The sequence below is a fragment of the Bubalus kerabau genome, chromosome 2, assembly GCF_029407905.1.
Source record: "Bubalus kerabau isolate K-KA32 ecotype Philippines breed swamp buffalo chromosome 2, PCC_UOA_SB_1v2, whole genome shotgun sequence".
NCBI classification, from domain to species: Eukaryota; Metazoa; Chordata; class Mammalia; order Artiodactyla; family Bovidae; genus Bubalus; species Bubalus kerabau.
The window spans coordinates 133880592-133896732 of NC_073625.1; the positions used below are offsets into that span (position 1 = coordinate 133880592).

The 16141-nt window shown below is 41.6% G+C and overlaps 1 protein-coding gene across 3 annotated transcripts in view; it reads right to left on the bottom strand.

The window, feature by feature from the left end:
• USP13 (ubiquitin specific peptidase 13) overlaps positions 1–16141 on the bottom strand; it is a 133801-nt gene that overhangs the window by 85815 nt on the left and 31845 nt on the right. For all 3 annotated transcript variants that reach the window (XM_055568972.1, XM_055568974.1, XM_055568973.1), the window contains exons 3-4: positions 14026–14086; positions 4642–4763 (exon numbers count right to left, since the gene is read on the bottom strand). In XM_055568972.1, the coding sequence (XP_055424947.1) occupies positions 4642–4763; positions 14026–14086 (183 nt within the window). The remainder of the gene's footprint in view (positions 1–4641; positions 4764–14025; positions 14087–16141) is intronic.

Consider the following 16141-nt stretch of genomic DNA (forward strand, 5'->3'; position numbering starts at 1 on the left):
CGACTTAGTGATTAAACCACCATCACCACCAAATGGGAAATAAATCTAAAGAGTGGAGATAGATACACACACACACACACACACACACACACACCTGATTCACTTCATTGTACAGCAGAAACTAACATATTGTAAAGTAACTATACTCCAATAAAAATATAAAATAAACAACTACAAGGAAAAAAAAGAGATAATAGAGGCCTCAGGTGCCATCCCACACCCACCCAGGCCATGAGCAATTCCTATCAGCCCTTCATCCAAAATGTATTTGCAATCTACCTCTTCTTAATTTCGGTCACACCCATCTTAGTCCCAACCATCATTCCAGCCACACAACAGCCGCCTTAAGGTCTTCTTTCTCCCACTCTTGCTCCCTCTTCTCTGCCCGGCAGGCAGTGATCTGCTATGAAAATTAGAGCCCATCCTTCTCCAGCTTTTAAAATTCTCTGAGGATATACTGAACACTGCTAATTGACACCACTGGGCTAGGCACGGTCAAGAGAAGAAAAAGGCTGCTGCCCTCAAAAAGCTTACATTCCATTACAAAAAAAAAAAAAAGTTTACACTCCATTACAGATCAGGCACTCGGGAATTCATAAATATATTTAAACCTCTTTTTTTTTTGCAGGGGGGGACAGTTTATTTGATAGAAGTTTTTGTCATAATTGATTTACAAATGTTATATTAGTTTCAGGTATACAACATAGTAATCTGATATTTTGTAACATATACTCTATTTAAAATTATTATAAAATAACTGGTTATATTCCCTGTGCTGTACATTATATCCTTCTATCTTATTTATTTTATACCTAGTAGTGTATACCTCTTAATCCCCTTTCCCTATCTTGCCCCTCCCTCAATGTTTTCCAAAAATATTCCCATTCATCTCCCACAAGCAGTGTTATATAATTAGGGCTTCCTTTCAATTATCAAAAATCATCTTCCACTCCCTTCCAGTAATGTCCCTAGAAAACAAGGTTGAGTTCACCGTGAGCTCCTTCCTGATGCGATGTGTTTGGGCCATGCTGCCTTAGCACTCCTGGCTACAAATCCTCATCTTTTTACTCTGGCCTGTTATAATCTCCCTGCTATTTCACTGACTACCTTGATCCCTTCCCTGTCCTCTTCTGAATCTTCTCCACCCCATTAGATGTTTAAGTGTTCTAGTCTGTAATGCACAATGATTCAGATGTAATAGTCTCTCTTTTCTTTGAGATTCCTTCCTGGTGACACTTGACAAAATTTCCTTAATCGTCTGGGACACTATAAAACATTGACCTAGTGTTTTCAGAATACCATCTAAAATCACTTAGAGACCCTTTTTATGGATCACAATTGAAAGTCAGGATCCATTATCCTATATTGTATTATGAATTATCTCAAGTTCAAGAGTGTTCTGGAATTGGCTCAAACTGGCTCACAGAATTGATTGCTAAATTTTAAGAAATTCTCAAAGAAGATTGTTAAGCACAGCTGTTATTAAAAATTAAATTATATAGGCTCACAAATAAATATATTTTTTAAAGGCAAAAAATGTTTAAAACTCTTTACTCCCTAGCTGTGTTCAGTTCAGTTCAGTCGCTCAGTTGTGTCTGACTCTTTGCAACCCCATGAATCGCAGCACGCCAGGCCTCCCTGTCCATCACCAACTCCCAGAGTTCACTCAGACTCATGTCCATCGAGTCAGTGATGCCATCCAGTCATCTCATCCTCTGTCGTCCCCTTCTCCTCCTGCCCCCAACCCCTCCCAGCATCAGAGTCTTTTCCAATGAGTCAACTCTTCGCATGAGGTGGCCAAAGTACTGGAGTTTCAGCTTTAGCATCATTCCTTCCAAAGAAATCCCAGGGCTGATCTCCTTCAGAATGGACTGGTTGGATCTCCTTGCAGTCCAAGGGACTCTCAAGAGTCTTCTCCAACACCACAGTTCAAAAGCATCAATTCTTCCGCACTCAGCCTTCTTCACAGTCCAACTCTCACATCCATACATGACCACAGGAAAAACTATAGCCTTGACTAGACGGACCTTTGTTGGCAAAGTAATGTCTCTGCTTTTGAATATGCTATCTAGGTTGGTCATAACTTTCCTTCCAAGGAGTAAGCGTCTTTTAATTTCATGGCTGCAGTCACCATCTGCAGTGATTTTGGAGCCCAGAAAAATAAAGTCTGACACTGTTTCCACTGTTTCCCCATCTATTTCCCATGAAGTGATGGGACCAGATGCCATAATCTTAGTTTTCTGAATGTTGAGCTTTAAGCCAACTTTTTCACTCTCCACTTTCACTTTCATCAAGAGGCTTTTTAGTTCCTCTTCACTTTCTGCCATAAGGGTGGTGTCATCTGCATATCTGAGGTTATTGATATTTCTCCCAGCAATCTTGATTCCAGCTTGTGTTTCTTCCAGTCCAGCGTGTGTTACTCTACCTTAATATCTAATCTATATGCTTTGGAAGTCCCTTATATCTACGATATGTAAGCGGTGGAAACCATAGGTGATGGTGTCCTACTGCACATCTCTTTCCAACACTGCATTGGTGACATGTTAGCCTGAAATCAGCCACGGTGGGAGTATTTACACCACTGAAATGGGCAACCACTACAGCGCAGGGAGCTGGTTGCTAACCAACTGCAAGCGCACCACTGCCTGAGCTCCTGAGTCTAAAATGAGGCATTAGATCTCAGGTGCTAAGATCCCTACTGAGTCCCGGACACCATCTCTCTGTGATCCCTGTATCACTAAGTGGTAGTTCAGCTTTATGGTAAAATCTACAGAGTACCTATCTGAAACTGAATTTTTTTGTGCTGAGAAATGCAAGAGATGACAGAAGACCTGGTTGGGTAGCTTGAAGTTTAATGATTTGGGGTATTTAAAAACTTAAAAAGAGAATTATCAAATACCAAAAATGAAGCAAAAGCATGAAAAGAAATTATAGTAATGAGCATCTGTTATATACATAAAACCAGTTACCATCAGATAAATCCAGGCTTCCCCTTCTATCTCCCTACCTCACCTTCCAAACAATTCTCTCCCTCTCTTTTTAATTCCTAAGGCACTTCTTAATTCTAAAAGACTCTATTAGAAATTATAATATATATTGCTAGATTCAGATTTCTGTGACACTTCACCTCTCTATAAAAGCATTCACACTTGGAATTATCTTCTGCATATAGGGAATAATTAAAAGTACTTAAAGGCTCTCTTAACTTTTCTCACATGAAGACTTTTTTTTCATAAGTGAGTGAGAGAAAAAATCATCCCTCATGACATTCATTCACAATGTGCTCCTTTTTTGATAACAGACTCAAGAGTTATATTAAACAAGAGCAGTGAGAACTCCTAGTTTTATACAGATATAAGCTTTAGTATATAATATCAGATAATGGTAAGACCATTTTGTCCACCATATATTTTGCCCTTGGTAAATGCCACATGAGTGGATACAGGGAACTGCAGAAAGTAGAGGTAATTTAATTCTGTATACATTGCTAAAAGCTATGCACTTGGTACTATTATAATAAAAAGAATATGCTAGATCAAATAACTAGAGGAAAGAGCTATAATAGCTAAATACTCAAATTTTTTCAATTCTGTGGTCTTATGTTTAGGTATAAAGTAGACCAGAAGCAAAATTGGCTGAATGGTGGAAACCTCACCCCTAATGCCATGGGAATCCTGAGCACAAACGTGCCCACTTGGCAGGGGCATGTGAGCAGGGAGGAGGCTATAGACAGAGTCATATAACATTTGGAAGAATCGGGGACCTAGAGATTTAGCTTTGGTTTTAGCAAACCTTGAGGAGGGAAAAAATGAGCTGGAATGTCTAACTCTGTTATCTATGGCCAGACTCTGAGAAGTCAGGATGCAACAGAGTAGAAAAGAAAGAGAAAAGAACACAAAAAAGGATGAGGCAGTGGAGACAATACAGGAAATGAGGAAAGAGTAGGAAAATAGTCTGGGCCCCACAGAATTCAGGAAGCAAAGTAAAACAGAAACTGGCTTCCTCATACCACCACCACCACCCTGCCCTCAGCTGTAAGTTGTCCAGGAAGATGAAAGCTGCTTCACAAAAAAGAAAGGAAGGGGGAAAAAACTCACCACTAAATCTAAATTCTAAAACCTAGAAAGCAGTCTCTGTCCTAAAAGAATACACTCCCACTAAGCTCCTGGACACCTGTGATTTCTAAATACTTGGTTATTTTCAAACTCGTGTTGCTATTGTTTCTCAGTGGAACTCTTTTATGTATCCCAAACAAAATTATACATGGAAGGCCAACATGCAGAAGAAAGAAAAATTGTAGGCGTCCCTCTAAAGGGGAGGCAGTCCCTCTCCTGTACATCTCAGGGACACAGTTTGAAAATCTAAACACGAGACTGTGATTCACAGGTGACAAGAAGCCAGCCCACGTGGAGGAGGCCAGCCAGCAGCAGCAGAGGGCATGTGGCCCAGTGTTACTGCAAGGGACCCTGCGGGGCCCTCTTGCAGACGAGGAGCAATCTGCTCCTGTTTCTGCTCATTCTTCTCTTCCTCTCTCACTTACCCTGCCTTCCCCACCACCCAGCACACACCTGACACACGCACACACACACCTGACACAGAGAGTCACGCGCATCTAGCTAGCAGCCGTGCACACTCACTGACCAGGGCTGGTAACTCCTCAATATTTGGTAGGGCTATTTCATAGTGGTCTGGGAATATAACAAGTTTGGCTTCATCTTCATATTCATAATCGTCGCTATTTAAATCGTCATCAGTATCTAGATCTGAGGAGAAAACAAAAACAAAGAACAAGAAGTGAAGAAAGAACATAGCACACCAAGGCAGCACTCACTGGGAAAGCCAGAAGCTCACAGGGCTGACAATCCAGCCTTTCACCTGCCCCAAGCCAGGACTAGGAGGCCTTTCCATCCTCCCTAAGTTGTACACGCTTATCTACTAGCAATAGATGGACAAAGAAGACTGAGTCACATCATAAAGCTTTATACCTAAAGCATTTGTTTGCACTAGATGTTCAGTTCTTACAGATGTTGAAAGGAAGAGGTTGGTCATTATGACTTGTCGGGTACTTGACTCCTTTCTTCACAAGAATAGGACGGAATATTTCTCCAACACAACAGAAGAAAGTACATGGATTTGAGAGTAGATAAGCCCAGCTTCAACTCTGGCTCCAAAATTAATGTTTCTTTGGTCAAGTCACAAACTCCCTAAGCCTTAGTTTCCTCATTTGTAGAATGGAGATAATAAAACTTATCTCACACAGTTTATATGGAGAATAAATAAATTATAAACAAGAGACCTGGCACATAATAATTCTTTCCATTTACTGGTGACCTATTTTAAAATAAAATCTCAATTTCCCTCCCTCTGTCCCTCTTTCCTACCCTCTCCCTCCCCACTAAGAGTTATTGAGATACTGAGCCAGAGGGGGGACCCTATAATCTAAGCAGTCCTGTTGCCCTCAGGTCATGGCGGATTTTCAGTAAGGAAGTCTGGCCTGGTATCTATCAAGTCATCACCTCTTTGCTTGGCTAGTCTCTGGGAAAGGTTAGGCAAACGCTCAAGGAAATGTCCTGTCACAATATTTACATGGACATTTCAGCCTTGCATTCACATGGATGGCAGAAACCCAGATCGTGTTTGGATATTTAGACATTTGGAACTATGGTGACTAAGAGCTCTCAAGCCATCTTCCACTCATACACACACAAACAGGTACACAAATACGGGCTCTGTAAACAGGAGAAAGTTATTTTACTAGACGAAGCAGCCAGGTGGGAACCAAGGGATCTAGATTCTGTTACTACCTTGTTGTATGCCTCAAAAGCCTCAACCTGGAACCTTTTTATGTACAGATCTGCTCTTAAATTTTCAAAGGGAGAGCAGTTTTAAGTGGAAAGTGAGAAACAGCTGGAACACAGTATACACATTTTAATAAAAAGTTCTGAATAATAAGGATCGGAAATGCCAAAATAAACAAATAACATTGTTAGGTAGCCATAAGAGGTGGTTTTCACAAAAAACAATGTCAAAGAAGAGTCTGAGAGTTTAAGAAGTAACTAGAGGCTTTTATTTAAAGAAAATATTCAAACAAAAATAGACATCCTATGTTATAAAAATAAGAATGTCCCAGTATCTAATTTTTAAAAATTAGAACCTAAATGTTCAATGAGAATGGTGTTTAACCCACTAGAATATTACTTAAATGATATTTTTTAGACTGTGTAGAAACATGGAAATTTTTATGCCATGTTAATGCTAAAATTATAAAGTTCATCTTCACTGAAAAGACAACGTTATACTAGTTATATTCATAGACAAAAATTGGAAGGAAATCTGAACAAATGAAAACAATGAATATGGGGAATTCTATGGCAGTTCAGTGAGTTAGGACTCCACACTTTGACTACTGAGGGCACAGGTTCGATCCCTGGCCAACGAGGCCAAAAAAAAGAAAAGAACAAGGGGACGAACTTTATTCTTAAATTCTTCTTTATTATATTGCGCATAATAATTTTGAATAACCAAATATAAATCTTTTGGTTTTGTGTATAGATTCAGTTCATATAACACATAATCTAAATTTTTTTTTCCAGAGAAAACATACACCATTTATAATGCTAATTTAAATCTTACCTGGCCAAAAACAATGATAAACTAAGTCCAAAAAAAAAAAAAAATCCCACCCTGATGTTGACTAGCTACATCAGCCTGGGAAAGTTCTTTCCAAGTTCATCTTCCTCACAAGGAGACGATAGACAATATTAGCTACCCAGTACGACTGTTGAGAGAATCAAAGAAGATCAGGTTTAAGGACCTGGCTGGGATCTGGTAGGGGCAAGAGGCTCCACAGAATAGCTGCCGCCACTCCCGCCATCACCTTCACCAGCACTGTCCTCTCTTCTCCACACTATTGACAGCTAACATACGCACAAGCGCCCTCCCTTCCCTTTGGCTGACAGCTCCAAAGCAATGCTGCGGTCCGTTTCAGGAGGACCAGGATATCATGGGGGATCTTCTACGTGATCCAAAGGTGGAAAAGATATAAACTTCAGATTATTCTAGACAGTAAGCTCTAAGCGCAGGAAGTGAGTCTTATTCACCTTCAAATCCCTAGTCCCGGCACAATGCCCAGCACACACCACACACTCCACAAACGTCTGGAAAGGAGACTTTAGGAAGTTAACAGCACCAGCATATTAAAGACAAAAGCAAAGCTAGCGCATCCAAAGTGCTGTTTCAGTTTGGGGCTTTTTTACATTGGTAACTGATGTCTGTTAAAAAAGCAAGACTACTGTCATGCAAAAAAAGCAGATCTTTGTACTGGAGTGGCTTGCCAGTCCCTTCTCCAGGGGATCTTCCTGACCCAGTGATCAAACTCTGGTCTCCTGCATTGCAGGCGGATTCTTTACCATCTGAGCCACCAAGGGAAGCCCACATTCAGCGGAGGTAACCTACACTCTGAATCTAACTGGCAAAGTTAAAGTTTCCTCTGAATATACATGACCCTTTGATTCTAAATATGTCTACAATTTCTAAATTTTTCTAATTAGAGTGTCACCAGCCTAAAATATCTAGTTAAGGAACCTACAGGGTAACTAAGGGCTAGGAAACAGCAGAAAAAGGACCCCCAACCTCTTCCAAACAGTTACTGGGACAATGAACTGGTAATTCCTGGATGGGCTCCTTCTCTAAGTTAAAAAACAAATTTTATTTTATAATATCCCTTCTTGAACTCTACCTCAGTGATCTGCTCAGATCCCTGAGAAGTAGCTGGGACCACAGCCATTCCAAGAAGTCACTACGAAGCGGCACAGCAGAGGAAAGGATCTCTAAATCAAGCCAGGGCTCTGAAGCCAGGCTCAGGGTTCTCTCAGCCAGACTGTAACAAATTAACTAACATTAATTTGTTAATCTGTGTGCTAGAAATGAGCAGCCTTCTGCATCAGTGCTGGGAAATCTGACCAACTTGCGAACCCTCCCATGATGGTATGGGGGCAGCTCCTTGAGCCCAGACCCTGCTCTATGACCTACTCAGAAAGAAAGGACAAAATGGAGTTTCCTTGAAACTTCTGGTCATTATGTGCGCAGATAAGTTTCCTGAGCAGGTCTGTTCCAGGAACTTTCCACAGCTGCTCTGTTTTCCACCTGCTACTAAGTTGCTTCAGTCATGTCTGACTCTGTGCACCCCATAGACGGCAGCCCACGAGGCTCCCCCATCCCTGGGATTCTCCAGGCAAGAACACTGGAGTGGGTTGCCATTTCCTTCTCCAATGCATGAAAGTGAAAAGTCAAAGTGAAGTCGCTCAGTCGTGTCCGACTCTTAGCGACCCCAGGCTCCTCTGTCCATGGGATTTTCCAGGCAAGAGTACTGGAGTGGGGTGCCATTCCTATTCCTCATCAAGTATGAATGTCAAGGTTAAAGGCAAAAAGGGTGGAATGTAAGATCCCCCGAGGTTTCAGTCAGCTCAGTTCAGTCGCTCAGTCGTGTCCGACTCCTTGCTACCCCATGAATCGCAGTACGCCAGGCCTCCCTGTCCATCACCAACTCCCAGAGTTCACTCAAACTCATGTCCATCGAGTCCGTGATGCCATCCAGCCATCTCATTCTCTGTCGTCCCCTTCTCCTCCTGCCCCCAATCTCTCCCAGCATCAGGGTCTTTTCCAATGAGTCAACTCTTCGCATGAGGTGGCCAAAGTACTGGAGTTTCAGCTTCAACATCAGTCCTTCCAATGAACACCCAGGACTGATCTCCTTTAGGATGGACTGGTTGGATCTTCTTGCAGTCCAAGGGACTCTCAAGAGTCTTCTCCAACACCACAGTTCAAAAGCATCAATTCTTCGGCGCTCAGCTTTCTTCACAGTCCAACTCTCACATCCATACATGACCACTGGAAAAACCATAGCCTTGATTAGCTGGACCTTTGTTGGCAAAGTAATGTCTTTGATTTTTAATATGCCGTCTAGGTTGGTCGTAACTTTCCTTACAAGGAGTAAGCGTCTTTTAATTTCATGGCTGCAGTCACCATCTGTAGTGATTTTGGAGCCCAGAAAAATAAAGTCTGACACTGTTTCCACTGTTTCCCCATCTATTTCCCATGAAGTGGTGGGACCGGATGCCATGATCTTCGTTTTCTGAATGTTGAGCTTTAAGCCAACTTTTTCACTCTCCTCTTTCACTTTCATCAAGAGGCTCTTTAATTCTTCCTCACTTTCTGCCATAAGGGTGATGGCCTCTGCATATCTGAGGTTATTGATGTTTCTCCCAGCAATCTTGATTCCAGTTTGTGCTTCCAGCCCAGCGTTTCTCATGATGTACTCTGCATCAAGTTAAATAAGCAGGGTGACAATATACAGCCTTGATGTACTCCTTTTCCTATTTGGAACCAGTCTGTTGTTCCATGTCCAGTTCTAACTGTTGCTTCCTGACCTGCATACAGGTTTCTCAAGAGGCAGGTCAGGTGGTCTGCTACTCCCATCTCCTTCAGAATTGTCCACAGTTTATTGTGATCCACACAGTCAAAGGCTTTGGCATAGTCAATAAAGCAGAAATAGATGTTTTTCTGGAACTCTCTTGCTTTTTCGATGATCCAGTGGATGTTGGCAATTTAATCTCTGGTTCCTCTGCCTTTTCTAAAATCAGCTTGAACATCTGGAAGTTCACGGTTCACATATTGCTGAAGCCTGGCTTGAAGAATTTTGAGCATTACTTTACTAGCATGTGAGATGAGTGCAATTGTGCGGTAGTTTGAGCATTCTTTGGCCTTGCCTTTCTTTGCGATACTCTAATAGTGAGACTGCACCAAGCTACTTATTCATGCAATGTTCAAGCATCATTGTGTTCCCTTAAAGAGTTAAAATATCCTGTGATTTACCTGTGAGTTTGTTGTGGCAACCTGGAGTGCCTCAGGACACAGTTTGGGAACCAAAGTATTAATGGCTCCCCACCACCTACACAAATAAAATCTAAAAGCATGGCATAGGTCTAAACTATTACTGGAGGAATAATCAACATACATAAGGATGTACAAACAGAAACTACTATTTGTCTCAGGGTAACTAAGTGGCTGGAACATAGGGAAGGGAGAAAAACTTACTTTTTGTTACAGAGGCTCTTAAAACTTTTCAATTTTAAGCTTTGTCCATGTGCTACATATTTCAAAGGATATTTTTAAAATTCTAATTTTAAGTTTCTCTCCTAAGAGAAGCACAAAATTTCTCTGATTCAAAAATCCCCAATAATTGTCACTGTTGATTCTAAAAAGAGTTACCCGTAAAAGTGAGAACTGAGGGATGGATCCTTAACTAGGATTTCATTTAGATGACTATCGAGGTAATCAGGAGAAAGAGTTAACTTGAATGTAGGGGCAGAATGGGGCTCAGGAGACTTGGGTAAGCATACAGCACTAGCTAATGGCCTCAGTTTCCCTTTTAAAATCAATATGAAGGTCACAACTGAATGATTCAGTGGTTTCAATGTTAGTATTGAGCCAACTGGAAAGGAATTAGTCATAAAGTCATTAAGTGAAACAGGATAAAAAGCCTCTATCCAGGAGAAAGCATTAGTCATCTGCCTGTGTTTCATGATGGGTCATCATAACTACATTTCAATAGCAGTGAAAAGGTACTTTCTAGTCAAAGAAACAAAGAGGCTGCAAGAGAGTTCTGAGCTCATTTCCTTTTCTTGAAGAAATACCCAATGTCCCTTTTTAGGGAAGGAAATTGTGGCAGGGGCTACATGCTGCCTCCCAGTATTCATTCTCTCCTCCTCCTTTGTTTAATCTTTATTTATTTATTTGGCTATGCCAGGTCTTAGTTGTGGCATGCAGGATCTTTAGCTGCAGCATGCGAACTCTCAGGTGTGGGTTGTAAGCTCTAGTTCCCTAACCAGGTATCAAATCCCAGCCCCCTGCATAGGAACCATGGAGTCTTAGCCACTGAACCACCAGGGAAGTCCTTACTCTCCCCTTCTTCCTTAGTAACAGACTTTACTCAGTGAAGCCAGTAAATAGACTTTGCTTTCCAGCCTCCTATGCAGCACACAGCATAGGCATGTGATCAATTTCTGACCAGAGAAGTATAGTGTGGCAAGGGGATCTGTGAGAACACTGACAAAAGGAAAATGAATAAACTGGGAGATTAGATTCTTTTGTCCCTTCCCCTTTTTCTTCCCTGCTTTCCAGAATGGGGATGTGATGGCTGGAATTCTAGCAGCTATTTTGGACCATGAAGTGACCATGAGGTTAGAAATCACAGACCAGGATGGAGGGTGAAACAGAAATATGGGAAGAACCTAGAATCTGATGAATATGAGGGCATCACATCAGCCTGGATTTGCTGTTTCCCAACATCTTCTACATGAAATAAAAGAAATTAACATCTACCTCATTTAAATTCACCAATATTTTATAATTCCTGTTAAATAAACCAGAGGTAAGCCTAATACAGGGCTACCCAGGTGGCTCAGTGGTAAAGAGTCCACCTGTCAATGCAGGAGACACAGGAGACATGGGTTTGACCCCTGAGTCAGGAAGATCCCTTGGAGGAAGAAGTGGTAACCCACTCCAGTATTCTTTCCTGGGAAATTTATGAACGGAGGAGCTTGGAGGACTACAGTCCATGGGGTTGCAAAGAGTCAGACATGATGGGAACACAGCACAGCACAAGTCTAATACAGTCCTTCACTGAAATTAATTTACCGGCCACACCACCTTTAAAACAGAGCTATGATCAGTGTGGCAAGAGTATAGTGGTTGCTACTGGGAGCTATGAAGCACCAGTTGAGGCTTTAAATCAGGGTTTGTGAAACATAATTCTTACTAATATAAGTTAGTGAAGCATCTGAGTATAAAATCATAGAAAGAACGGGGGCCTAGGGCAAGTCCCAGCATGCCAATGACATTCAAATTTAAGTTATAAAAAACTGGTACAATCCAAATAGAACATTTTTGCTGGACTGTGAGTTTCTGGCTTTCTAAGACATGAAATGTTGAGAGAACACAGAGAGCAGCCCATAGAAAAAGTCCCACTGAAATGAAAGGGTGGGCTAGTGCTCCCAGGAAGCAATGGAGGGGTTCACATAGTATGAAGCACAAAACCTCAATGCTTACCTTTGGATTCTTTTGTTAAAAGTTACTTGACAATATCCTCTACCACCAATATGATAATTAGAAAAATCAAACTGCAAGGTCTTTTGAGTAAAAAAACACAAAGGTTAAAGGACAAGAGGTCAGCTAACTCCTTTACTCAACCAAAGAAAATAATGAAAAACAACAGCAGATCAGGATGTTTAAGAATGCCATGCTGATGTCATTTCATTCAGAAGAAGTTCATTATCACCAGTGGTGCAAGGGAGCCGAAGGCTTATAACCAAAACGTCAAAATGCATTCAATCATTTCAGCTTTCAGACTTATTCTAAGCTTCTCCGAGCCTAGTTGGTTAACCTGGGTTGTGGTCCAAAGCCATGCCGAGCAGTGGGAAAGATTGGCCAGTGTGGAAAGACCAACTGCAGATAAGCCTCGTAAAGAAAACCATGGGCTGAAAATATGGAGAGAAGACAGCAAGAGTGGACCCAGTGCAGAGTAACAGAGAAGCCAACCATGAAGGAAACTCAGCTCCAAGACATCCAATGGCTTTACTATTCAAATAATCAATATGTCTTTTTGTTATAGAAAAAGAATTTAAACACAAATAAGCAAAAAGATGAAAACTAATGTCACCTCAATTTCACCCTCAGGAAGGAGTTACTATTAACAATTTGGAGCACATTTTGCCAGACAGTACTAGACTCTCAGTTATATATGTATATGAGTATGTATGTACACACATATATATACATACATACATATACACACATATATGTAAGTATATACATATATACATGCATTATGTATACACATAGAGATACACATACACATGTATGCATATATAATTTTTTAACCAAAATAAAATTACAACATGCAAACAATTTTGAAATTCCTTCCAAACAATAATCCTAGGCATTTCCAGATACAAACTTGCCTGGTCAAAAATTATCAAACCATTTTTTTTCTGGGAAAACCATACAGGAAGTTTAATATGAAATATGATCATGATTACATGAGATAGAAGCCAGTCCTCACTTGTATTAGCAAAACTGGCTCTTCTGAAGGAGGGAGACAGAAAATCACTATTAGATAAACACCACATTGTTGCAGGCAAGATCCACTAATGGATGATAAAATTAGTGAACAAAAACTTGAGGAGAAACGTATTAGTATCATCTCCAAGTATCACTTTCAAAATATTTATTAACTATACCTTAACCTCACAGTGGAAAAACCCAGCAGACACCACCTTAACAAGTGAGCAAGGTTAAACATCACCAGTTCAGCTTCATGTGCTCCCTGATGGCAGGCCCTGAAGAGGGCCCCATCACTTCTGAGGAATTCTGGCCAAAAATGCATGACCTCAGGCTTACCATGAAGTCACATGATAAATCCAAATTGAGGTACAGTCCACAAAATAACTGGCCAGTACTCTTCAAAAGTGTCACAATTATTAAAAGATTTTAACAGTCTACAGAACTATCACAGATTAGACAGGATTAAGGAAACATGACAACCAAATGCAATGTGGGATACTAGAGCAACAACAACAAAAACAATATTAGTAGAAAAAAATAGTGAAATACAAATAAAGTCTGTAGTTTGGCTAATATTAAAAAAAAAAAAAAGAAAAGAAAAAAAAAAAACCTGTCTCTTCTTTAAAGGCAGTGAAAAAGGAGACCAGAAGCAGAAGCACAATTTCTCTCCAGGCACTATCAGCCTAATTGCTTCAAAACACTAACCCTGCAAGTACGTTGGAAGCACCCTTCACCACAGGTAAACACAAAGTGGAGACACACCATCTCGAGTGAAATTGGCTGCTCTCATCTTTAAACTGTAGAGCGTAAACAGCCAGTTCCTCCAAACCAAACATGTGCAGTCACCCACCTACCCACCCCCACACCCACACACAGAAAACTGTTAACAACTATTTACATTACCTAAAAACATCTTGGAATTCCTTCTTTTGGGTAAAGCGCCACCAGATGCGCCTCTTACCTTCTGAAAAGAAAACGAGAGATTGTTAAAATTCAGCCTCTGGGACAGATGATTGGGAGTGGGGGTAGCACCTCAGAGGTTCTTAGTTTTCATAAAAAGGCCAAGAGGAAATATTCAATCTGGACTAAAGATCCCAGGATAAACAAGAACTTGACCCATGCCCATGAAGGGAGGGGGAAGGCAAAGGTAATGGTCCACCTGATTATGCTTCCACCAAATTATCAAGAAAGTACCTCTGGGAAGGGAAGTGAAGCCAGGGGTCAGGGTGAAGTGGACACTTCAAGTGGGCAAGTGTTTCCAAAAGGCTGGAGTCCATGCCCGAGGCCAGAGGAGCCCTGGGGGGACGGCGGCTCCAGGAGGGAGGCTATTGTTCCCCTGCTATTCACTAAGCCCTGTGCTTGGTCCTCAGTGCGCACAACAACTGCTGTTGGAAAGAGTTCATAAATATCAATAAAGAGCTGCTGATATTCTGGTCATAAGAAGCCCCAGTTTAACCTCCCGAAACACTTTTGGAGCTCCCACTGGCGACTGTTTACCCCTAAGCTCCGTGTATTTTCTACCTCTGGTAGAAGTCCCCTGCAGCGGTGAAACTGCTCTCAAGTGGTTTTGCAAAAGAAGTCATTCATTACCCTTTTGATACTCGCACAAAATGTTCTACTCTCAAAGAGGCTATTAAAATGTTTGCCTCAAATGACCAAAACTATATTTCCACATGCATGTTCTTCTCCTTACTAGAAAAGAGCACATTTCAAACACTTAGCAGTTGTGTGGGTTAAACCCCAGCATCCTTTCAAGCAGCCACCCGTTAAGGCAGCACCAAGGCCCTGCTGCTTCTTTAGTTCACCCTCTTATCACTATTAGAGGCTTCCTAGGTGGCTCAGTGGTAAAGAATCCATCTGCCAATGCAGGAGACGCGAGTTCAATCTGTGGGTTGGAAGATCTCCTGGAGAAGGAAATGGCAACCCACTCCAGTATTCTTGCCTGGAGAATTCCACAGACAGAGGAGCCTGGCAGGCCACAGTCCCTAGGGTCTCACAGAGTTGGATGCGACTGAGCGGCAGCAGCAGCCTATCAGTCTTAACTCTTCTTTCCCACATTTCATTATTTGGCATTGAAAGTGGACTCATCTTTGTGATTCTCCCAATAAATTTTTATAGCTTCTACTATAAGTTTATAGTTCCCACAGGAAGTAAAATTATTGAACTGTTTAGCTCCAAAGAGAGTGGGGAGAAAGGAGGAGAGGAGCTGCAGGGAGACCTGCTGGACTGTGAGGCTCTCCCCAAATGTGAGAGTCACACCTCAGACTCAGATTAGGTCTGATTCCATTCAGAAAAAAAAAAAAAAAGAAGAACTACAAGGCTTCCCATAGCTCAACTGGTAAAAATCCGCCTGCAATGCAGGAGACCCAGGTTCAATTCCTGGGTCGGGAAGATCCACTGGAGAAGGGATAGGCTACCCATTCCAGTATTCTCAGGCTTTCCTGGTGGCTTAGCTGGTAAAGAATCCACCTGCAATGTGGGAGAGCTGGGTTCGATCCCTGGATTGGGAAGATCCCCCGGAGAAGTGAAAGGCTACCCACTCCAGTATTCTGGCCTGGAGAATTCCATGGACTATATAGTGTATGGGGTCGAAAAGAGTTGGACACGACTGAACGACTTTTTCACTTCACTTTAGCTCAAAAACTTGTCTGTCCAAATACTAATGCTACATTCATGTTATGGCTCTTAGAATCTATCTCCTCCAAGGTCTCAGAGTCTCTGCTCCCCTTCCCTCCACCAACCTGCCTCAAAAAAGGATGAGATAAAACCTTCACCAAAGGTATATTTAACCATCCACACTGAACAGTCCTGGAGGTCACTTGTAATCTCTCTACAGACGTTTACAGCATCCTTTTGCTTGTTCCAATCTCACTGTCCCCTCCACTCCTGCACGAAAGTGTGGGGAGAAAGGAGGAGTTTCAGGGAGACCTCCTGGACTGTGAGGCTTTCCCCGAATGTGGGAGTCACACCTCAGACTCAGATTAGGTCTGATTCCATTCAGAAAAAAAAAAAAAAAAGA